Source organism: Tachyglossus aculeatus, chromosome 5, assembly GCF_015852505.1.
Source record: "Tachyglossus aculeatus isolate mTacAcu1 chromosome 5, mTacAcu1.pri, whole genome shotgun sequence".
In the NCBI taxonomy this organism is placed as follows: domain Eukaryota; kingdom Metazoa; phylum Chordata; class Mammalia; order Monotremata; family Tachyglossidae; genus Tachyglossus; species Tachyglossus aculeatus.
In genome coordinates, this window is record NC_052070.1 from 18578803 (window position 1) to 18604381 (window position 25579).

A 25579-nucleotide genomic window follows, 5' to 3' on the forward strand; every position below is an offset into this window, starting at 1 on the left:
AGGATGGTTTTGGTAAAATGAAGAATAGTAATAATAATTATTATTTTTATGGTATGTCAGTGTTTATTTAGCACTCGGGTGGTTACAAGATCATCAGGCTGGGCACAGTCTCTGTCCCAGAAGGGATAATATTGTTATATTGTATTCTTCCAAGCGCTTAGCATAGTACATTGCACAGAGTAAGCCTTCAATAAATATGGCTGAATGAAAGGGTCTCGCAGTCTGAGTAAGATGAGTAGGATTTAATTGCCACTTTACAGATGAGGAAACTGAGAGAGAAATTAGGTGATTTGGCCAAGACCATGGAGGAGGCAAGTGACAGAACTGGGATTTAGGACCCTGATCTTCTGGCTAATGGGCCCATGCTCTTTCCACCAATGCCAAGCTACTTCTTAAATAATAATAATAATGACATTTTTTAAGCGCTTACTATGTGCAAAGCACTGTTCTAAGCGCTGGGGAGGTTACAAGGTGATCAGATTGTCCCACGGGGGGCTCACAGTCTTCATCCCATTTTACAGATGAAGGAACTGAGGCCCAGAGAAGTGAAGCAACTTGCCCAAAGTCACACAGCTGACAATTGGCAGAGCCGGGATTTGAACCCATGACCTCTGACTCCAAAGCCCGGGCTCTTGCCATCGAGCCACGCTGTAAGTCTGTATATTAACCAAGTTGGATAGATTTGTAAATTGAAGACTTACAAGAAGAAGAAGTCCTTTTATTGAAGGCAGAATTTAATAGGGGAAAATGGGTGAAAAACAGATTGTAAGATTTCCTGGGAATGGACTGCTCAACCGGTCTCCATTAGATTCTAGAAACTAACTCTGTGAACCCTTCGTAAAACCAAGGACCTTCTTAAACAGTGCAAAATTAAATCCAGTTACTCAATCATTGTGCATAAACAACACTTTGTATGGTGATAAGCTTCCTCTAGACTGAAAGCTTGTTGTGGGCAGGGAATGTATCTACCAACTCTGTTGTACTCTCCCAAGTGTTTACTTGTGCGTGAGCACACGGGCCGCTCCGGACTCCTGCCCTCTTTACTTTATCCTTCCTTCCTCCTTTCCCATCTCCTTCCCTTCCCATCTCCTTCCCCATCGCCTTCCCTCCTCCTTCCCCATCTCCTTCCCTCCTCCTTTCCTTTCTCCTTCCTTCCTCCTTTCCCTTCTCCTTCCCTCCTCCTTCCCCATCTCCTTCCCTCCTCCTTTCCCATCTCCTTCCCTCCTCCTTTCCCATCTCCTTTCCTCCTCCTTCCCCTCCTCCTTCCCCATCTCCTTCCCTCCTCCTTTCCCATCTCTTTTAGACTGTGAACCTGCCGTTGGGTAGGGACCGTCTCTATATGTTCCCAACTTGTACTTCCCAAGCGCTTAGTGCAGTGCTCTGCACACAGTAAGCGCTCAATAAATACGATTGATGATGATGATGATGGTGGCAAAAGAATGAATAAATGTAAAAAAAAAATACCTTATAACGAGGATGTCACATTTTGGGGGAGACTGACAGTAGTGGTAACATGGAGTCCAGCTACGGAACAGCTGAAGGCAAATGTGACTGGTACTAGTCTCTTATACATCTGCATAATCTGGATTTACCGTACTACTACTTATGGGCCAATTTAAAATGTCCTGAAACACAAGCATCAGTACTGAAAATATGTCCACTGCATAGTTGCTGTGTAGAGCATGTTTAAAAAATGAGTGGGAAGCAGTGTGGCCTAGCAGAAAGAGCATGAGTCCGGGAGTCAGAGGACGTGGGTTCTAATCCCAACTCCCTCCCATCCCTTTCGGGTGACTTTGGGTGACTTTGGACAAGTCGCTCAACCTTCTGTGAGCCTTAGTTCCCTCATCTGTAAAATGGAGATTGACAGAGCCCCGTGTGGGATGTGGACTTTGTCCAACCTTTTATCTTTTATCATTAGAGAAGCAGCATGGCTCAGTGGAAAGAGCCTGGGTTTGAGAGTCAGAGTCATGGGTTCTAATCCCGGCTCCGTCACTTGTCAGCTGTGTGACTTTGGGCAAGCCACGTAACTTCTCTGTGCCTCAGTTCCCGCATCTGTAAAATAGGGATTAAGACTGTGACACGTGGGACAATCTGATCACCTTGTATATCCCCCCAGTGCTTAGAACAGTGCTTGGCACATAGTAAGCGCTTAACAAATGCCATCATCATCATCATCTACCCCAGTGCTTAGTACAGCGCCTGGTACATAGTAAACATTTAACAAATTCCGTATGAAAAAAAAAATGACAGCAGAAACTTAGAAACTAGCTGCAGAATGATGTGCCGAAGTGTGGTAACTGTAAATGAGTCAGAAGAAATTGTTTAAATATACAGTGAAGGAGAATGTCACTTTTTACGGTAGCTGTGGACATGTGGAAAACAGCAGTAGCAGTTCCAGCAAAGAGAGCAAGGAATTTGGAGAAGATTGTAATGCCGGGAGATGAAGACTAACAAAGCAAGCAGGAGGGTCGGCCGCAAACACTACACCACAATGAAGGACAATCTTGTGTAGCTCCTGATGTGGATTTGTGTATCTCTCATCAATATTCTGACATACACTTTTGACACCTTGATAAAATTCAAGTCTCAGTAGAGGCATTTTAGAATGTAAGCATGATGTAGACTAAACTCGGTAGTTTATTCTTGGTAATTTAAGCTTTCAAAGTGGAAAACTTGTTTTCTTATTCTACTATCTTCTTACCTTCCTGAGTGAGGATTATCCGTATCTGAAGTTCATATCCTGCTAAAGAGGAAAAGAAAATTTCATTCTTCCCTCTACCTGGAAAATGCATGTGCTTCAGTTTCTCTTTATCACATTTCACAATCTTCTACTTCCAGAAAAAGAAGGCCCGGAGAAGAAGAAGACCAAAAAAGAAGCAGGAAATAAGAAATCAACACCAGTTAGCATTCTTTTTGGTTATCCGTTGTCCGAGCGCAAGCAGATGGCCCTTTTAATGCAGATGACAGCAAGAGACAACAGTCCAGGTGAATCCAACTGTAATTGAGATGTGATTTTTCTCCTCCTTGGTCTGGCCTCTGTCAGTCCCAACTGTATTTTATATTTGTGATATGAAAATTCTTGAATTTAAGCAGCATTTAGTGTTTTGAAGTTTTCATCTATTTTATATTGCTGAATGATCCGTCTTTAATGCTTTTATATTAAGTTGATTTTGCCTCTAAGTCTTCTTTCTAGCAAATATTTTATCTTAACTGCTCTGGTGTTTGTTCAGCATCAGCAACCTGGATAGGAAAATTCCTATTTTCCCCAGAAAGTCATTACAAGGCCATGTAGCTTTGTTTGAATGGAACTCATTACTTTCGACTCCGTGTAGAAGAATGCCAGTGCCAGGGTTGTTCTGTTCCTCTTTGGCACCTTCTGACAGAATTGACAACCTTACCCTGTTGGTGTTTTTGGAAATAAAGCTTTTCTCTTGCCCCGTTATTTTTCATCTCCCAATCATAAACAAAAAGAAAACAGAAAATAGCTTACAACACTGTTCTTTTTTCACATATTCAGCTGGATCATATATTTTGAATCAGAGCATCATTTTTAATTCTCGCTCCATACTCTGAACGTTTACCATAGTGCAGCAAATCTCCAGCCAACATATACTACAAACTTCTTAGCTATAAAACTTAGCAGCATCATCATCATCAATCGTATTTATTGAGCGCTTACCATGTGCAGAGCACTGTACTAAGCACTTGGGAAGTACAAATTGGCAACATACAGAGACAGTCCCTACCCAACAGTGGGCTCACAGTCTAAAAGCAATGTCAAGTATTTTTTTTTTTTTAATGGTATTAGGCACAGTATTAAGCTCCAGGTTAGATACAGAGTAATCAGGTTGGACACAGTCCGTGTCCCACATGGGCTCGCAGGCTTAACCCCCATTTTACAGATGAGGTAACCGAGGCACAGAGAAGTGACTTGCCCGAGGTCACACAGTGGACAAGCGGCGGAGCCGGGATTAGAACCGGAGGTCCTTCTGATTCCCGGGCCTGTGCTCTATCCACTAGGCCGTGCTGCTCGATTAATAATAAGCGCTCAGTAAATAATGACTGCTCGAATGATGGATTCCTGCTGCCGCAGGAGACGGGGAAGGGGCCTGGAGATGTAGCGGGCTACACTAGGGGGTTCCCGCTTGGGGGGCCCGTTAGAGCAGCTGTTGAGTCTGCGGACCCCAGCTGCCAGGGGATTGAGGTTGTAGCCAGACAGTGAGCAATGGAACTATCTCCCTGTCCCGTGAGGAAAAGAGGCCGTGCTGGGGCCCGACTATCCAGACATGGAGGGAGAGGAGCCCCGGCTTAGCATTTCCCCCTTTTCCCCCCTCTCATCTCCTGCTGGCAGGGGCCGTGGTGCATACAGCAATCAGTGCCATTCATTGAGCACGTACAGTGTGCAGGCTACCACACTAATTTCTCGGGAGAGTGCAAGGAGCTCACAGTCCAGTGGGAGAGACAAAATCAGTGAAGCCAATCAATCAATCAATCGTATGTATTGAGCGCTTACTATGTGCAGAGCACTGTACTAAGCGCTTGGGAAGTCCAAGTTGGCAACATATAGAGGCAGTCCCTACCCAACAGTGGGCTCACAGTCCAGAAGGGGGAAATAGAGAACAAAACCAAACATATTAATCAAAATAAAATAAATAGAATAGATATGTACAAGTAAAATAGAGTAATAAATAAGTACAAACATACATATATGCATATAGACTTTTAGACTGTGAGCCCACTGTTGGGTAGGGACTGTCTCTATATGTTGCCAATTTGTACTTCCCAAGCGCTTAGTACGGTGCTCTGCACATAGTAAGCGCTCAATAAATACGATTGATGATGATATATACAGGTGCTGTGGGGAAGGGAAGGAGGTAAGACGGGGCGGGTGGAGTGGGGGACGAGGGGGAGAGGAAGGAAGGGGCTCAGTCTGGGAAGGCCTCCTGGAGGAGGTGAGCTCTCAGTAGGGCTTTGAAGGGAGGAAGAGAAGGGAGCCACAGAATGTAAGCATTCGTTGAGTGCATTCAAGGGCATTTATTGAGTGCTTACTGTGTGCAAAGCACTGTACTAAATGTACACGTGCAGACGCGCTCTTGAGGGTAGGGATGGGGTGAATATTGAAGTGCTAGAGGGGATGGACACGAAGGACGTATCATCATCAATCGTATTTATTGAGCGCTTACTATGTGCAGAGCACTGTACTATATGACTTTATTTATTTATTTTATTTGTACATAACTATTCTATTTATTTTATTTTGTTAGTATGTTTGGTTTTGTTCTCTGTCTCCCCCTTTTAGACTGTGAGCCCACTGTTGGGTAGGGACTGTCTCTATATGTTGCCAATTTGTACTTCCCAAGCGCTTAGTACAGTGTTCTGCACATAGTAAGTGCTCAATAAATACGATTGATGATGATGATGATGATATGACTTAAAGAGAAGGAAGGTGGGGTGGGGAGAGAAGAGGCTAATCAGGTAGGGCTTCCTTGCTCCCTTTGCTCTTCCCCCCTCTCCCAGCCCCACAGCACTTACGCGTATATCTGTAATTTTGTTTATTTGTACTGATGTCTGTCTCCCCGCCTCTAGACTGTGAGCCCGTTGTGGGCAGGATTGTCACTCTTTATTGTCGTATTGTACTTTCCCAAGCAGGGCTCTGCACACAGTAAGCGCTTAATAAATATGATTGAGTGAATATACGTTTAGTAGGGCGTTGAAGATGGGGAGAGTGGTATTCTGTCAGATATAAAGAGGGAGGGAACTTCATGCAGGAGGGAGTGGGTTGTGAGCCAGGGGTGGATGAGACAGGTGAGATGGAGGTATAGTGGGTAGGTTGATGTTGAAGGAGTGAAGCGTGAGTCAATAGGTATCTGGGGTGGATGAAAAATAAGTACTCCTTCTGCTCTCATGACTTAGAAACTAAATTAGCTGCAGCTTTAAGTAGGATGTCTCAGGTTTTGCTGAAATTTAAGGTTTAGCTGAAAAGGTAAACTTTAAACCTCCAAAATACTCAAGTTATTTCCTTTACTCCTAGATTCCACGCCAAATCATTCCTTACAGACCACACCAGCCCAAAAGAAAACTCCAAACTCCTCATCGCGGCAAAAGGACAAAGTCAATAAACGCAACGAACGTGGGGAAACTCCTTTACATATGGCGGCTATACGGGGCGATGCTAAGCAAGTCAAAGAACTGATAAGTTTAGGAGCAAATGTGAATGTGAAAGATTTTGCAGGTAAGGTTAATGTGCATGCAAGGCATATGCAAAGTTCATGCTCCTTTCTGCTTCTGAAAATGTTAATTTCATTCCTAAAACACATCATAGGATCAAACTTTAATTCTATTTTTCATTTTTAGATATGTTTGGGAACTCATTACTAAAACTAAAGAGCACACTATTTTAAAACTTCTCATCAGCTGATCAACAGTTCATCCAAATCTAATCAACAAAACTTAGATTTTTAATTGACTTTCTAAAAGATATTCACCGCCCAAGTGAAATAGGATCGGAGTCAGAGTTCATCTTTACTGAACTTTTAACAAACTTGAAAGTGACTGATTATATTTATTGGAAACAAAATCAATTTCAGTGTAAAGCAGTAGTCACTGTAGAGTGACACGGTGAACTAAGGGGATTTCTTAAAACATCTGGGTTTTTATCCTAATTCCTATTGACTTTTGTCATTCTTGACCATATCTTGGTCTCTCTTTTCCTCATTTACCGTGGTTATGATTCATTCTATCAGTGGCATATATTGAACGCCTAGTGAGTGTGAGGCACTGTTATGCTAAACCCCTGAGAAAGTACAATAGTAGTAAGGCATACATTATCCCTATCCTGTCCTGTCTTTCCCAGTGTCAGTGGAGTAAAGCAGGGAATGTGTCCCAGTTATGCCCACTTTTATTTTATGCAACCATTCTGGAAGATAATAATAGTGGTACTTGTTAAGTGTTGACAGACGACAAAACATATTAACAAAATAAAATAAATAGAATAAATATGTACAAATAAAATAAATAAATAGAGAAATGATGCAGGGTGATCTCGGGATTCCAGGGGTGTTTTTTTATGGTATTTGTTGAGCGCTTACTCTGTGGCGGGCACTGTACTAAGCCCTGGGATAGATACAGGTGAACCAGGATTTATCTCGTTCGTGGGACAACCTGTTGGGTAGGGACTGTCTCTATACGTTGCCAACTTGTACTTCCCAAGCGCTTAGTACAGTGCTCTGCACACAGTAAGCGCTCAGTAAATACGATTGATTGATTGATTGATTTACTGTGTGCCAAGAATTGTGCTAAACACTGGACACGGACACAGTCCCGTCTCATAAGAGACCTGTATACTTCTGCAGCCCTGGGGCCCTCTTCCAACTCGGCAGACTTCGAGCATCATCCAAAACCCTAGAGATATTCATTTCAGGATTTCAGTGTGCAGGCGACTGCCCCCGAGAAGTACAAATCCAGAAACACATGCCACGGCACATAAAAAAGAATAATAATGATGGCGTTTAAGCGCTTACTATGTGCCAGGCACTGTTCTAAGCACGGGGATGGATACAAGGTCTTCAGGTTGTACCACGTGGGGTTCACAGTTTTAATCCCCATTTTACAGATGAGGTAACTGAGGCCCAGAGAAGGGAAGTGACTTGCCCAAAGTCACACAGCTGACAAGTGGCGGAGCTGGGATTAGAACCCATGACTTCCGCCTCCCAAGCCCGCGCTTTTTGCACTCGGCCACGCTGCTTCTCAGCTGAATTCACCAAATCAGCCGGTCACTGCAGACTGACATCTAAATCAATCAATCAATCAATCAATCGTATTTATTGAGCGCTTACTATGTGCAGAGCACTGTACTAAGCGCTTGGGAAGTACAAATTGGCATCACATAGAGACAGTCCCTACCCAACAGTGGGCTCACAGTCTAAAAGGGGGAGACAGAGAACAGAACCAAACATACCAACAAAATAAAATAAGTAGGATAGAAATGTACATTAATGTAATGTAAATATGTAATGTAAATAGAAATGTAAATATGTAAATATCTAAAGAAACCAAACACCCCAACCACATATATTGGCAACGCAGATCTAAGTGTTGTCACCAAACTGTTTCTGGGACAGTACACTGATCAAGACTAAAGGAAGGAGAAAACCCAAGCAGCGTGGTCTAGTGGATTGTCTCCCCCTTTTAGACTGTGAGCCCACTGTTGGGTAGGGACCGTCTCTATATGTTGCCAATTTGTACTTCCCAAGCGCTTAGTACAGTGCTCTGCACACAGTAAGCGCTCAATAAATACGATTGATGAGGATGAAATACGATTGATGATAAAGCACGGGCCTGGGAATCAGAAGGATCTGAGTTCTGATTCCAGCTCCGCCACTTGTCTGCTGTGCGACCTCGGGCAAGTAGCTTCATTTCTCAATGCCCCAGTTACCTCGCCGGTAAAATCATCATCATCATCATCAGTCGTATTTATTGAGTGCTTACTATGTGCAGAGCACTGTACTAAGCGCTTGGGAAGTACAAATTGGCAACATCTAGAGACAGTCCCTACCCAACAGTGGGCTCACAGTCTAAAAGGGGGAGACAGAGAACAAAACCAAACATACTAACAAAGTAAAATAAATAGGATAGATATGTACAAGTAAAATAAATAAATAAATAGAGTAATAAATATGTACAACCATATATACAGGTATATATGTATATATATATATACACATATATATGTGTATATATATATACACACACACATATATATGTATGTATGTATATATATGTATGTATGTATATATATGTGTGTGTGTGTGTGTGTGTGTGTGTGTGTATATATATATATACATATATATATATATATGTATATACATACAGGTAAAATGAGGGTGAAGACTGTGAGCCCCATGTGGGACATGAATCCTGTCCCATCTGATTAGCTTGTATCTACCCCAGGGCTTACTACAGTGCCTGGCACGTAGTAAGTGCTTACCAGATGCCATTAAAAAAAAAAATAGCACATACTTTGGAAGATTGTCAAACCGTGGGGCGGCAGCATGGTATCAGGCTCCAAACTAAACTAAAGGTTTACAAAAATCTAATGTCGTCCAACCTTCTGTGTGGCTACGAGACCAGGACTGCACAGGTGCCGCATCTGGCTCCTTGATAGTCCCATCATTTATGACAATTTATCATTTGTCATAAATGATAGTGACATTTATGGACTGTCCCCAAAGTCATATGGCGAAACAAGGTCACTGGCATCCTAGAATTGAAGCACAACTATGCTATGTGGGCCGGGCGGGGAGAATGAGTGAATGGTAGCAGGTAACCCAGACAGCTGCCCGAAGGAGAGCTGAATTGGAACCCAGAACGGAAGAAGGGCAAAGGAAAGGTTTTAAGGACATAATAAAGCAAGGCCGCAGGGAATGCCACACCCCAGCTGAAAACCAGCATGACAGGTGACCAGAAAGAATGGAGTGGGCTCTATTTTCGTAAAAGCGTTTGCCCGAAGTAAGGTGAGAGGCAAGGAGTCAAAAGAGAAAACAGCACCAGGCACTGAACACAACAAACAAAACCACATGTTTTGGTGTGCCCAATATGGTTGACAATGAGAGTCCCACATTGGCGTTTTAAGTAATATACGCACTCAAGTATGTCCCGCTCTAATAACAATATAAAATGAATCATCAGTAAAAAAAAAAAAATCAAGTTTCTTCCTCAGTTGTGATTTCAAGTAGTTTCAGTACTTGACACTAGTGTTGATTTTTTATGTCTGACTCACTTTTCTTGGAGTAGCGAATGCTTGCTAATGCAGCAGGTTAGGCTAGAGAGCTAAAGCAGAAAGTTGCCTAGCACCCTTTTTAATGAAGTTAATAGAAAAGTATAATTATGAATAATAATAATGATGGCATTTATTAAGCGCTTACTATGCGCAAAGCACTGTTCTAAGCGCTGGGAAGGTTACAAGGTGATCAGGTTGTCCCACGGGGGGCTCACAGTGTTAATCCCCATTTTACCGATGAGGTAACTGAGGCCCAGAGAAGTGAAGTGACTTGCCTAAGGTCACACAGCTGACAAGTGGTGGAGCGGGGATTTGAACCCACGACCTCTGACTCCAAAGCCTGGGCTCTTTCCACTGAGCCACGCTGCTTCAAATTCAAATTCTATGAATTTGTTCTAGTCTTTACAAAGGCTTCTCGACAAATGCTGTATTACCATCTTAAGTACTATAAATTATTAACTGCATTTTATCCAGCTAATGACTATGAAAACACACATAAGCATGTATGCCAGCTTCTGCCTATGCTCATTTGCTGAATAACATTTTAATGGACAAAATCTTGATTGTCTCACTTCAGGTTGGACCCCACTGCATGAAGCTTGTAATGTTGGTTATTACGACGTTGCTAAGGTCCTGATAGCAGCAGGAGCAGATGTGAACACTCAAGGACTAGATGATGACACTCCGTTGCATGATTCTGCAAGTAGTGGGCACAGAGATGTAAGTGCGACCGTTTAAAAATCTAGAGTTTGTTCAAATGTATCAGCAAAGGTAATCTTCTAGTAAAAACAGAAAGGGGCTGGGAGTTTAGACACTCAGTTTAAGTAGCAGCTGTGCCACTTACTGTTAAGTCATCGTGGACAAGTCACAACTTCTGTTCCTCCATTTTCTCATCTATAAAATGAGGGTAATAATATTCATTCATTCATTGTCGTATTTATTGAGCGCTTACTGTGTGCAGAGCACTGTACTAAGCGCTTGGGAAGTACAAGTTGGCAACATATAGAGACGGTCCCTACCCAAGAGTGGGCTCACAGTCTAGAAGGGGGAGGCAGAGAACAGAACAAAACATATTAACAAAATAAAATAAATAGAATAAATCTGTACAAATAAAATAGTGATAAATACATACAAACATATACATATATACAGGTGCTGTGGGGAGGGGAAGGAGGTAAGGCGGGGGGGATGGAGGGGGAAAGGAAGGAGGGGGCTCAGTGTGGGAAGGCCTCCTGGAGGAGGTGAGCTCTCAGTAGGGCTTTGAAGGGAGGAAGAGAGCTAGCTTGGCGGATGGGCAGAGGGAGGCCATTCCAGGCCAGGGGGATGACGTGGGCCGGGGGTCGATGGTGGGACAGGCGAGAACGAGGCACAGTGAGGAGTTTAGCGTCAGAGGAGCGGAAGGTGCGGGCTGGGCTGTAGAAGGAGAGAAGGGAGGTGAGGTAGGAGGGGGTGAGGTGATGGACAGCCTTGAAGCCCAGGGTGGGGAGTTTCTGCCTGATGCATAGGTTGATTGGTAGCCACTGGAGATTTTTCCTCCTATCCTATAGAGATGGTGTTGGGATAAAATCATCATCAATCGTATTTATTGAGCGCTTACTGTGTGCAGAGCACTGTACTAAGTGCTTGGGAAGTACAAAATTGGCAACATATAGAGACAGTCCCTACCCAACAGTGGGCTCACAGTCTAAAAGGGGGAGACAGAGAACAAAACCAAACATAATAACAAAATAAAATAAATAGAATAGATATGTACAAGTAAAATAAATAAATAGAGTAATAAATATGTACAAACATATATACATATATACAGGTGCTGTGGGGAAGGGAAGGAGGTAAGATGGGGGGATGGAGAGGGGGACGAGGGGGAGAGGAAGGAAGGGGCTCAGTCTGGGAAGGCCTCCTGGAGGAGGTGAGCTCTCAGTAGGGCCTTGAAGGGAAGAAGAGAGCTAGCTTGGCGGATGTGTGGAGGGAGGGCATTCCAGGCCCGGGGGATGACGTGGGCTGGGGGTCGATGGTGGGACAGGCAAGAACGAGGTACGGTGAGGAGATTAGCGGCGGAGGAGCGGAGGGTGCGGGCTGGGCTGGAGAAGGAGAGAAGGGAGGGGAGGTAGGAGGGGGCGAGGTGTTGGACAGCCTTGAAGCCCAGGGTGAGGAGTTTCTGCCTGATGCGCAGATTGATTGGTAGCCACTGGAGATTTTTGAGGCTTTTTAAAATGAGATATGACAGTGGCTTAGGAAAGTAAAAGTACAAAACAAAGGAATGATTGTTCTCATCATGTAAATTGTAGTTTTTGGGCGGTTTTTTACCTTTTGTTCATGTACGCTTGGTGCTAAATCCATTTTTTCCCTTTGCTTTTTCTTTCACCGCAATTTTGGGTCATCTTCAGCGCAAGAAGCTCCTCTTAGTAATGTAGTAGAGGATCCATTTCATTAATGCACAGCTTTTGAAGATTTTTACTTTAAGGCTTTTGATCCTCTCTTGAAACACATACCTCTTCCAATTGGGATATAGGGTGACAATGAGGCCTAGTGAAAAAGGCTTCTGGCTGCGTGTCAGGGAACCAAATGTCAATTTAGCAGCAGGGATTAAATAAAGGCATTTACTATCTCTCCTTTTGAAGGAATGGGGATCCTTCAATTTGTGGGCTGGTATTGTGTCTACCAACTCCCATCTGCTTTCCCACATCCTTAGGATGGTGCTCTGCGCACAGTAATTGCTCAAAAAATACCACTGCTTGCTGTGGGCACCATTTTGTTTGTGAAGAAGACCTATGCTAGGCTTTCTAGGGATGCTTGATTGGCTAATATGTAATTCTTTCCCATTTCCCCTTTGGAAAGGGCATGAGAGCATTAAGTTTTCCAATCGACGTGCCTAAATTAGCTGCCAGTAAGTGGCTCATGGCATCCTGTTGGCTGCAACTTAACCTGGCCCTCTCCCACAGGGGCAGGAAAGAGAACTGACGACGTCTCCTGGGCCCTGCCTCTCTGAAAAGTCAGACATATAGAATTAGAAACATTTCACAGTTTCCTTCCCTTTGAAGCAGCTCGACAGTCAACACTTGATCATTCAGTTAAAGGTTTAGTATAGTCTGTCACATAGGCACGTTCCTCCACCTAATGTGTGGTTGATGTTGAATTTGTGTAATTTTAATTAGCCACAGCTGGGCTTTCATTCAGTAATTGAAGTTTGACCAGAAGGAGAAGCTGTTCATTTTTCCCTTTGTAGTCCGTTGGTTTGTTAAAATCTCCAATTTGCTACATTTAGAAATATTATAAATCATTCATTTACAATACCTAAGGTATGTCATTCTTGGAATTTTGATTGTGAATTTGAGTGCCCCTATCAATTTATCTCTGTTTGCATATTGTGGAAGAGTTTAGCTTTTTTCTTAATCCTCCTGTTGTGAAAAAACGAAACCACATACTACGTAATATTGCAGATTGTGAAGTTGCTACTTCGACACGGCGGAAATGCATTTCAGGCCAACAAACATGGGGAGCGACCGGTGGATGTGGCAGAGACAGAGGAACTGGAACTCTTGCTGAAAAGAGAAATTCCTCTCTCTGACGATGAGGAAATTTATACAGGTTAGTTGCAAAAGAATCCATTCTAAATCTGTCTTTTTGGTTGCTTTATTTGAAAGAACATTATGTATTGGTTCAGTATATGGTAAATCCCTTGTCCATCACTGAATGTTTGTCTCTCTGATTGTCCATGACTTTGTACAAGTGTTAAGTGATCCTAAAAGCCTCTCTGACATTAGTGTCATTATATTCCAAAGAAAATTGCATTGATTTCCTACAAAAGAATTCATGAAGTCTTTCTCTAACTCATGGGTTCATAGGCCTGACTGCAGAGCCCCTTGGAAAATATTAAAATTTCAAACTCCTTCAAATGAAGTCTTATTTGACCAGCTACCCAAACTGAAGCTAAATTAGGTGATCAAAACAAACCTTGATAATTAAACAAAATTGTATAACCTGCCAATCTTGTGTAGTTAGCTGAACTTCTGATTTTCTGAACTGGCCCAGGATATATTCTCTACTTGCTAATTCTATGATTACCACACAATTTGTTCCAGTAGTTAAATGATAATTAAGAATTAATTAGCACATCTTTTATTCATGTTGTATCTTTTCTCTGAGAAATTTTGAGTGTAAACTTTAATGGCCATAATGATGATAATTTTCTCAGCACTCTTATTAGGTAAGTAGAGGCTTATTAATTAAAGTGAAATTAGCCTTTGACAACATACCACAAAAAAAAAAACCCAAAACTACAGTGATGTGAAAGTGTATGCTGTTGCTAGTGCTTGGAGCATAATTCTTCACAACTAGTAAGGAGGAGCAGAAAGAGCCCTTTTCAGTTTTCTCCTTTATTTGATGCTATGCTATGGGAGAAGGGATGAAGGAGGAAAGAGGAATGATGAGAGAAGCAGTGAATTTATTTTGAGCAGACTAAAGCAGCCAAATAGAGTGACAGTTCCTGTGGGGAATTAATAATGAATTGCCTTTCCCCTTCAGACCTCTCATAAACATTTCAGATCCGCAGGATGCCCTGATTTGCCTTCTTCCATAGCCTGGTACTAATGACCCCATACTTTACCCTGGCAGAAGTTAGGTGAGATAGAGAAAAGTAATAATTGTGGTGTTTGTAAGCATTTACTATGTGCCAAGCACTATGCAAAGAGCTGGGATAGAACAATGTAAGCAGATCAGAAACAGTTCCCGTCCCACATGCGCTCACAGTTTTAAGGGGAAAGAAGAATGGGTAGCATAGCTCCTTTATAGAGATAGGGAAACGAAAGCAGAGGGAAGTTGTGACTTTCCCGAGGTCACACAGCAGGCAGGTAAAAGACCTGGGATTAGAACCCAGATCGTCTTACTAACAGGCCCAGACTTTCCAGTAGACCATGCAGCTTCTCTGCTTCTTTAGGAAATAAGTCTGTGCTAGAAGTCAGCAACAAGGCAAACTGAAATGGCAGGTTGAAAAGTGTTCCCAGTATCTCCCAGCGTTAATAGTGTACAGTTTGAAAATCAGCTAATACTGGGCCACAGCGTCCCAGTGGAGAAAGCTGCAGGGAAGAGTCAGGAGACCTGAGCTGTAGCCTGGATCTGCTACAGAAATGCTATGATAGGTCACTTAGCTTCTCACTCCTCTGATGTAACTTGGGGGTCTCGGCCCTAATCCCAGCCAAAATAGTCCCCACAGTTACTTTAGGAGCATCTGGTCCCCGGTTAGCCTCCCTTGGGTCTAAAGCCTTCCAGTTCGTCCATTCTTTAAACTCAAGTTTGGGATCCTTCTGCTTATTGTACCCCAAGTCCTTGCACCTCTGTTTCTACCACCACCCTTTGATTGAAGACCAGGTGTTTCCCTGAAAGCAAGGGGGTCATCGGGAACTAGTCAACCACCCCCCTCCTACGGTTTTCCAGGTCCACATGTCCCCGTTCTCCCTCCCCCAACCCCCACAGCTTCTCTGTCAGTCCCAACCACAGGCAACCTCCACAATCTGAGATCTTAATAGTATAGTAGTTTCTTAATTTGTTAACAGTGAAAGTAATTCTGGTTTAAACCGTCTCTCCGTAGATCTAATACTTTTGCCCCCAGGACCCTCTGTACTTCCCTGTAGACCCCCCAGGGATCAGATTCCTCTGGTTCTTTCCCCTCTTCTTTCAGGGTGTTTCCGTTTCCAGTGTCACCTTCTTCAAGGCCTTTGAAGCAGAGCCTTTCCATGTCCTTTCTCCCCCTCAGGGACAGGAGCCTTGCTCCTCCAGAGTCCTCGCTGCTGGATTGCCTTCCGTGCGCACCTTCACAACATCGCTAAAATCCTCCCTTTCCTCTCCATCCAAACTGCTACCGTGCTAATACAGTCACTCATCCTATCCCGCCTAGATCATTCCATCAGCCTCCTTGCTGACCTCCCAACATCCTGTCTTTCCCCCCTCCAGTCCATACTTCCCTCCGCTGCCCGGATCACCTTTCTACAAAAACATTCAGGGCACGTCACCCCACTCCTCAGAAATCTCCCGTGGTTGCCTGTCCACCTCTGTATCAAACAAAAGCTCCTCAACGTTGGCTTTAAAGCTCTCTATCACCTTGCCCCTCCTACCTTACCTCACTACTCTCCTTCTACAACCCAGCCCACATACTTCGCTCATCTTATAACTTTCTCACTGTGCCTCAATCTTGCCTGTCTTGCCCCCGACCCCTGGCCCACATCCTGCCGCTGGCCTGGAACACCCTCCCACCTCAAATCCGACAGACAATTACTCTCCCACCCTTCAAATCCTTATCGAAGGCACATCTGCTCCGAGGCCTTCCCAGACTAAACTCCACTTTTCCTCATCTCCCACTCCCTTCTGCATTGCCCTTATTCTCCCTTTGCTCTCCTCCCCACCCAGCCCCACAGCACTTACGTATGTATCTGTAATTTTATTTATTTGTATAGTGTTTTTCTCCCTCCATAGACTGTGAGCTTGTGGTGGACAGGGATTGTCACTGTTTATAGTTGTACTTTCCGAAGGGCTTGGTACGGTGTTCTGCACACAGTAAGCGCTTAATATATATGATTGAATGATTGACCCTGAACCTCTAAAGTATCCTAAACCTCACCAGAACTATCTCCGATCCCTCCAGAGTCCCAGCACAAGCCTTCCCTGTTTCCTGATTTCCCAGGCACACAGTGGCAACCTCTTTCACCTTCATGATGGTGGAGTGTCTTCTATCTTCACTGCCTCACCCCATTACATACCCTCCAGTTCTCCCCTCTGACTGGCTTGGCTAAGTATTTAAACTTCCCTAAGGTAAGGGCACCACAAAGTAACTTCTTCCTCTCCCTCCTGAGTGTGGGAGCAAGCGGGACTGGACATCACAGTGCCTCAATTTCTTCATCTCTAAAAGAGGGATAAATGATGCCCACCCTCCCTGTTTCAAAAAGATGTTGTGAAGTCCTTGTGATGTAATGAATGTGAAAGCTTGAGAAACAGAATCCATATATAGATGGCTGGAATCGATAACATGATTGTCAATGCCACTGTGACTTTTTTCTTTAAGTTCCAACTTTGGATGAAAAATGATAGATGGAAGTTGTTATGAACAGGATACTTTTTGCATGAGATTGTCCACATATATCCTTAATTGATATCTGCTACGAAGGAGAACAAATTATCCTTCACCATTTTCTGCCTCTATAATCCTCTGCTTTCAGTCATTCTGGACTCAAGAACTGCCCAAGGCCATCCGGGGGATTTCACAGATGGAGGGAAATGGCTGAGAACTGAAAAATATGAATGTTGACCGTCCAACAGGAGGTCTCTTAAGACTGTAAGCTCATTTTGGGCAGAGAACGTGTCTGCTTATTCTGTTGTATCATGCTCTCCCAAATCCATTCTCTGCACATAGTAAACGCTCAATAAATAGCATTGATTGATTGAGGCTTGCTAACACCAGCATTCCTGGTGTTGTTCAACTAGCAGTAGTAGTAATGTGTGTGGACACCAAAAATACTAGGGCGTTGTTCATCACAACCCCTACTAATGCCATTTTGGAGTTTAACAGGCAGTTGCCCATACAGATTTAGACCCAGGCCAGATTTTTATATTGAAAAACTGTTTTCAGATCATTTTGTTCCCAAATGGTTAGTTAATAAAAATTATTGGGATCACCATTATAATGCTTTTCTTTGAGCACTTTTTCATGAGAGCACTATTGAATAATGTGTATTTCAGCACTTTCTTAATCTGAAATAATGCTCTGGTTAGTGGAGTAACAATGGTGTAAAGTTTTACTTCAGTCTTCCCACTCTGACATCTTTGGTAATAGTAATTTAAAACTATGGTATTAAGTGCCTAGTGGGTTACGTGCCGGGGTAGATGTGAAATAACCAGGTTGGTCCCAGTCCCAGTCGCACTTGGGGTTCACACTCTTAAGGAAAGGGGAAGAGGGTCTCTTATCCCCAGTTTATAGATGAAGAAACTGAGGCTCAAAGAGATCAAGTGCCCAAGGTGACCCAGCAAGCCAGTGGTAGAACTGGGACTAGAAATTAGGTCTCCTGGCGCATAGACCTATGCTCTTTCCACTAGGCCTGCGTCTCCTGTTCCTCTTTAAACTTTCCCTTCCTCCCCACCCAACTCCGTGTCAGTTTTCCCAATATTTTTTTTATTTACCTGGAAGCAGCTTGGCCTAGCAGAAAAAGCACGGGCCTGCGAGTCAGACGACTTGGGTTCTAATTCTAGCTCTGTCACCTGCATGGTGTTTGACCGTGGGCAAGTCACTTAACTTCTCTTTGCTCAGTTTCCTCAACTAAGAAATGGGGATTCAGTGCCTGTGTCTCCTCCCACTTAAACAGTGCAACCCATGTGATTAATTATCTGATAATCTACCCCATCCTAGGCCAGCTGGGTTAGATCATACAATTGAAGCTAGTAATTTTACAACCTTGCCTCCACAGCAGGATAGTGACTTAGTAAACTACAGCAAAGCAAAAAAGACAAATGTGGGTGTTGGTATTAGATTAAAACAGAAACTGCAAATTGCCAGTCCCAGAGGTATATTTCACTCTTCCCTCAGGAATCGTGAAATATAAACATTTATCAAAATAGAAGACTGAGTTTCTTTTTTTTTTTTTAAAGACCTGTCTGAATTTGAGAAGACTTTCTCTGGCAGAGATTTTTGTCTCAGTCACGTTAAGGAGCCAACCTGGAACCCTTTTTAATTGAATTATACGCATACTGTATTTCTCTGGCACCAAATTAAGTTGGGTTAAAAGGCAAGCATTTTTCAAGCCGAATCACAAAGACACCTAAAAATGGCAACGACACTGAACATTTACACTTAGCACTGTGACCATTGAAATTACTTCACATTTCCTCTCTTCTTTAACCCTTCACCTTCTCACAAGTCTTGAAAAGGAGATAACGCATAGGGCAGGCACTGAAGAAGGAAGAGCAACCTCAAGATCTGGGTTCTGTATTTTTACTTTTTTTCCCTTGGGTCTGTAACTTTGCCTTCTCCCTACTCCCTATGTTTTTTTCATTCCCCTCTTTATTCTCCCTTGTTTATTCCTTGTGCAGTAAATATTCATTCCTTAGGAACACATGCTTGCATGTGTGCGCTCTCTCTCTTTCTCTATTTCTCTATCTCCCTTCCCTCCCTCTTTCCCTCATCCTTTCTACCTCTCTCTTCTCTCTCACTCCTCACCTCTTCTTCTGTGACAGTGTCATATTTGTTGAGCACTTACTGTGTGCAGAGCACTATACTAAGCACTTGGGAGAGTACAATATACCAGTTGGAGGCCCTTTCCCTGATCACAAGAGGCTTACAGTCTACAGGAAAACAAGTTTAAATGGGAGTGGAGAGGCAATGCAGAACCACATTTTTTTTTTAACAAAAAGGAAAGATAAGTAGGGGGATTAATTATTTTTCATTCCAAAGTGAAAGATTTTACAGAGATTATCATAAATCCTTGTTTGCTTTTGGTGAGAAATCATACAGGTGTGGTTTATATATGGAAACAGGCACTTCTGTGAACTGAACTTACGTTCCATGATCTTCATGACTAGTAGTTGCCAGGATAGCAGAAGTCTCATAAATTGAGATTAAATAATTAAGCCCTCTGGTATTTTTCAGTGAATACCTAATGAAAATTTAAAATTTAAAAATTTAAATTTAAATACCAATTTAAAACCTTAATTCATTCTGAACTATTGGTATTTGTAATAGTTTTGTCATTTCATCCATTTTGTTACTGAAAAAGTACCTTTTGGTCATGAATATTTTCTTCATCATGTTGTCATCATTCATCATTCAACAAAATTTTCAATGTAGAGCGATGTAGTTTTAGTTTATAAGTGGTATGTTTTATTGTGGACAAGCACTGCTTCCAGAGCCATTTTTCACGTAACTTAATGACTGATTCATATGTTCATTAGCGATGTATTGGTTTTTACAGAATATTTAATTTCTACTTGGTGAATATGTTCTACCTGAATTATTGCTTGATCAAGGTCCCTCCAAGAATGATACAGAAAGATCAGTAAGTATCACACAGAGATATTAAGAGTTGCTAAAAACCACTGATGAATGTACCCAAAGTTTCGTTATTTATTTTACCTGAGGTCCTTATTAGATCTGACTTGATCAAAACATTTTGTTTGATTTGTAAGACTCGGTCATGAGCTAATTTGAGAAGAAATTATTTTAAACGTCCATAACTTCTGAAAAATGGGAAGCCTGATTGCATTGTCACCACATGGTGCATCACAATTTTGTCATCCATGTGACAGACACACTTTATGCTGCTACTTTGGAGGAATCAGCATCCAAAATAGACTAAAGTTATAAATTTCAAACATTCATTATTCTAATATTAAGAGGACGTAGTCTGACTTGTAGCAGTCAAAAATTTGGATGATGAAGGGAGAAAAATATGAAGGCAAACTTTAAACATCAATAAAATCATGAATTTTCTGCGTTAGATATTTCAGGGTTTTTTTGTTGTTGTTTTTGTTGTTGTTGGTTTTTTTTAGCCAAAGATACATATCCTGGCTACTGGGCTGGATTAAATGAAGCACATTTGTGAATTGTGTATTTAAAATGTTGAGTGGTGTTTTTTGATGGCAGGGTTTCTTTTGCCTCACTTATTACTTCCTCACATTTCCTCCCTCATCACCTATCCCACTCCCTCAGTACAAAAAAATAGGTTTTGTGGAGGTGGTTTATGTTCGGAGTTGGTTAATAATTAGTACCCAGTTACTAGGCTGCATAATATCCATGCACCATTAATCACCATCTATAGAAACAAAATAAACACATTTGTTAAGCACGCGCTTTAATTCCACACCAGCTAGGGTGCCAGGAAAGCAGTTTGCAAGTATCTGCTGGCCGGTCACTTAACACAGTGAGGTTTTCATTACTCATAATTGATTGGGACAGTGCCAGCGCTTAGAACAGTGCTTGGCACATAGTAAGCGCTTAAACGCCACCGTCATCATCATTGGGCTGCTGGGAACCTGAGCATCTTTTCTCCCAGAGATTGAGCACTTTGGTTTTGCCAATTCTGAAACAGCAGACGTAAGAGTGGAGGGTGATGGCAATAGACACTGGACTTGCTTCAGACAGATTGGCTAGCCTGTCTTCTATGATGATTTAAAAAAAAATTTCAGTGACAGATTTGTTCCAGCTATGTATCTCGAATGTTTTGAAAAACTGAAACCAACCTAGAATTTAGAAATTCAATTGAAGGGATAATTATGTTTAAAAATTAAATTTAAAATACCTATGTGACCTAAAATGACCCATATTTGGTTCTCAAGAAAACGCCTCTATCTTGAAGCCTGCGGATTCATTTATATCTTTAAAGGGAACCCATTAAGATATTAAATATTCACTCCAGGTGGTTATTGATCCATCTTAACAGTCGTAGTAATAACAGTTTTGGTTTTTTGTTAAGCCCTTCCTGTGTGCCAAGCAAGTACTGTACTAAGCTCTGGGGTAGGAGCAAGATAATCAGGTCCCACAGAGGGCTTACGGTCTAAGTTAGGAGGGAGAACAGGTATTGAATCCTCATTTTGCAGATGAAGGAACTGAAGCACAGAGAAGTTAAATGACTTGCCCAAGGTCACCCAGCAGAAGAGCAGCACAGTCAGGATTAGAACCCAGGTTCTCCGACTTCCAGGACTGTGCTCTTTCTACCAGACCACGCTGCTTCTCTTCAAACCAGTTATGGTGTTAAGTACTTACTGTGTGGTAAGCACCGAGATAAATACAAGATCATTAGATTGGACACAGTCCCTGTCCCACCTGAAGCTGGCAGTCATATTACTTAATGGATTATTTTAGTAATCTACTTGCTAAGAACCTACTTTCTATACTTTCTAGTCTTTAAAACTTCAATTGGAGTTAAGAAAAAAAAATAGGCTTCCTAGATATAATTTATAGTTAAATTCACTTATTTTTGTTACCCAGAATGGCATTTTTTTAGTTTAATTCTTCTAGATGTGTTTTAAGGTTAATTCTATATCAGAATTTTGGAACTTGAAAAGTGGTCTCAGGCCATTCTCAGTCATCCGTGGTGCCTGGGGATATGGATTGCAGAACTGTTCTAACTCTCCGAATAATTATCAGGTTCCAGTTAATCAATAATTGCAAATACTCCCACACTGAACCCTGTGTTTACAGATTTCAAGTCATTAAAATGTGTTTCTTGTTTCTCTTGCTTCCCTTCTGGCCTTTACGTGAATGAACAGAAGGGAAAAGGAAGGAAAACAAAAAAAGGCTTAGATAGTCGACTAAGTGCATAATCTTTCCCTGTGAATTTACATTTGTCATTATTTAGTTAACTAGCAAAAGTGACAGGTGCTTCAGCTTCATGGATATGTAATTGAATTTAGGGTGTCCCTGCAGCAGGAAGTCTTTCCAGTGCTCAACAGCTCCCTGCTACTCCTGGAAGACTTTCGAAATGGCTCTGAAAATGTACGTGCACCATTACCTCTTCTCCTTCAGTGGGGAAGTGAAGACTGGGCCTCGTACTTAATTCTTTCCAGGAGACTCATCAAGCCAAGCGAAGGAGCTTCAGGGATGAAGTATGGCCCCCAGAGCCTAAAAATTAATGAGAGCAACAACTACCAATTGATTCAGATTCAGAAGTAGGTGTTGAATTGGCATGTAAGAATCCAGAGGCGGGCCCCCCACCGACTCAATTATCTATTAAATACCACATATTTAATAAAATATTCTACCCCATCTCACACCCTTAAAGTTGGTCTTGAAAGAGCCATGGGTACCCTCAAGGGAGATTAATGTTTGTTGAAGCAGTATGTCCTGACTGTCCAAATAGAAACTATAATCTTTGATATCCATGTAGAAGTTTGGATTTCAAAGGGGTTCCTTGAGAGTCATCGTTCTTCATTGTTGAGGTTTACGGAAAATATCAGCAGAGTTGGGGGGTTGAATTTGAAATAATTTTAAGGATATTTCAGTAAAAGTACATTTCACCTGTGAGAAACTAATAAAGGCAGTAGTAGCTCAGCCCTGGTCCTTGAGCTGTGATTGAAGACAAAATGTGCTGAAATACCAATGATTAAAACAAGTCAAGTTTATACAGGACTGTTATTTTAATCTTCATGGCAGTGGAACCAAAACTCAGTTCAATAACTGGTGAGCGGCGGGGGCAAACAAACCCATCAGTTTGGTCTTGGCAAACCCTAGCAGCTTACATTCAAAGAATTTATTTGTGGTGTGTTTTGGGGTGACAGGTTCTTATTAAAATGTAACATTCCCTTTTTGCATTGTGTAGTATGCAGCCTTCATCCATGCATGTTTCTTTTATTTTTTCATAGATATGTGGTTAGGCCACAATCTTTATCTTTAAAATATCGCCACTCAAAACATATTGCCATATGTTTTAAATTAGCCGTGGGGCGGGGGTGGTTCTGTCAAGTGTATTTGAAAATAAATAAAAATAAATGTAGCATCCAAGTTAGCTAGTTTTCATTTTTTTAATGTTTACAATTGAGTGGAAATATTTATGATTCAGAATTTGGGATGCTAAAAGGGGGAAAAAAAAATGGGAAGAATTTGAAATTGAGTTTCCAGAAACAAGAAAACTTTCTAAGTAGTAAATATCTTGGAATCAGAATTTGCATTTTAATGGTTAATCCGTATATTATCAGCTGATCCTCAAAAGAGACCCTAAATATCTGAATCAATATTTTTATTTCAATTGGCCTGTATGAGCTTACTGGTTTTACTTGAAAAGAATTTAAAATTCTTAGTAATTTGAGTGAGTCTGTCACATGGCTATAGAGGATGAGATCTTGTCTGTTACAGGTTATTCGAGACTCAGGCTCTCCGAAGACAGTGATATTTGAGCATCGTCCTTAAAGACCTTCTGGCTTAGTGTATGAAACCTGTAGTTTCTGCTTTGGATATTATATTTTCTGGTAAAATAAATGTTTTGTCTAGTCATGGTTAAAAGGACCTCGATGTACTAGATATATATAGTACAATACTGTAGATGGATCAGTTGAGACTGGGTAATTTTATCAAGTGCCTTTAGTGACTCAATCTCAGTAGTGATACCATTCCTTTTCTTCAGAGATGAAATCAGTAATTTCATTGAGTAGTAATTCATATATCAGGACATTAATGTGCGATAACAAATCTGTGTTTTTTTCTTGATATTGGTTGTGAACTACTAATTGTATTTCCCCTTTCCCGCCCATCTCTTTTCTGCTAATACAATGCAAAACTTCCCATCTGACAAAGTCTCCCAGCAGAGAGGAAAGTACCTCTCCTTTTTCCAGTGCCAGGAGTTCTAGTTAAAATATCCTCACTTGGGAGGACAAGCTTTAGTTCCGTTTTTATTAACAGAAAATATCGGGACTGGAAGGGGCTGAATTGATTTTGGTTCCCTTGCCTTCAGGATTAATGTTTCTGTCAGCTGTTGAGGAAGTGGCAGAGGGAGACAAGTCACAGTGATCCAGACCTTAAAAGCCAGGTTTACTTTTTCCTCTGTGTAATCGGTTTGGGCTAATCAGAGTCCCAAAGCCTGAAAGTTTGTTTTTGATTTAGATCTCAAGCATGTCTCTAGCATTTTACACTGACATTTTAATTCTTATAAAATTTAGGCTTCTGGCTCCCATCCTCCAATCCCGTTATCTGGCCCAGTGTTCATCCAAGAGTCAGTTCATTCATTCATTCAATCCTATTTCTTGAGCACTTACTGTGTGCAGAGCACTGTACTAAGTGCTTGGAAAGTACAGTGTGTGACTTTGGGCAAGTCACTTCACTTCTCTGGGCCTCAGTTCCCTCATCTGTAAAATGGGGATTGACTGTGAGCCCCCCGAGGGCCAACCTGCTCACCTTGTAACCTCTCCAGCGCTTAGAACAGTGCTTTGCACATAGTAAGCGCTTAATAAATGCCGTCATTATTATTATTATTATTATTATTATTATTATTATTATTGCAGTTCAAGGTTATAGTAGCAGAAAGCAGTCCACGAGGTATTGTGGAGCTGTTATTTTATAAATACTCCAGGCCTTTAATTTTGCCAACAGAATGATAATGATAATGATAATAATGGTGTATTTGTTAAGCAGTTACTATGTGCCAAACACTGAATTAAGCACTAGCAGAGGAATGAAGATAGTCGTACGCTAGATTACACTAGACAGAAGACAGATTACTAGACAGATTACACTAGAAGAGGGGATTTCCAGTTTAAAGAGAAGGCATTTTGGGGATCTGGGGAGCTTGCAAACACATCCATTTAAATATTTAGTATTTCTTCCAACATAATACACTGAAGTATGCTTTTAAAATGTGTTTGGATCGACATTTTTTTCCACAGAGAAAGCTTGGGATTAGGCTAGGAAAAGAATCTAGCAGCACGTCTACTCACCTGTCCCCCACGTTTCTTACCTTCTTTCCAGAGCGGCCCACTTTGTTGGGATAGGTGAACATCCCAATTACCTGAGGGGATAATCATAATAGTAGTGTTTAAGCACTTCAGTCAGTTAGTCAGTGGTATTTATTCAGCTCCAGCTATATGCAGAACACTGTACTAAGCTCTTACTATGTGGAAAGTACTGTTCTGAGTATTAGGGTAAATACAAGACAAGCAGGTTGGTTACAACCCCCCTTTTCCATAGGGTTGAAAGAGACAGAGGAATCGCAGGCTGCTAGGGTTTGGGGAATCAACGCCGACTCCCGCCCCCACTCCCCAGAAAAAAATGGACCTAAAAAAGCAGTAGCACCGTCTTCTGCTGAGCCTGGAGAATACATTCAGCCGTTATTTATT

The 25579-nt window shown here is 41.8% G+C and overlaps 1 protein-coding gene across 3 annotated transcripts in view; it reads left to right on the plus strand.

Moving 5' to 3' along the window:
• The window catches only part of ANKRD12 (ankyrin repeat domain 12), a 129914-nt gene that overhangs the window by 40960 nt on the left and 63375 nt on the right, over nt 1–25579 (plus strand). For all 3 annotated transcript variants that reach the window (XM_038747530.1, XM_038747528.1, XM_038747529.1), the window contains 4 exons: nt 2839–2985; nt 6032–6232; nt 10356–10498; nt 13219–13366. In XM_038747530.1, the coding sequence (XP_038603458.1) occupies nt 2839–2985; nt 6032–6232; nt 10356–10498; nt 13219–13366 (639 nt within the window). The remainder of the gene's footprint in view (nt 1–2838; nt 2986–6031; nt 6233–10355; nt 10499–13218; nt 13367–25579) is intronic.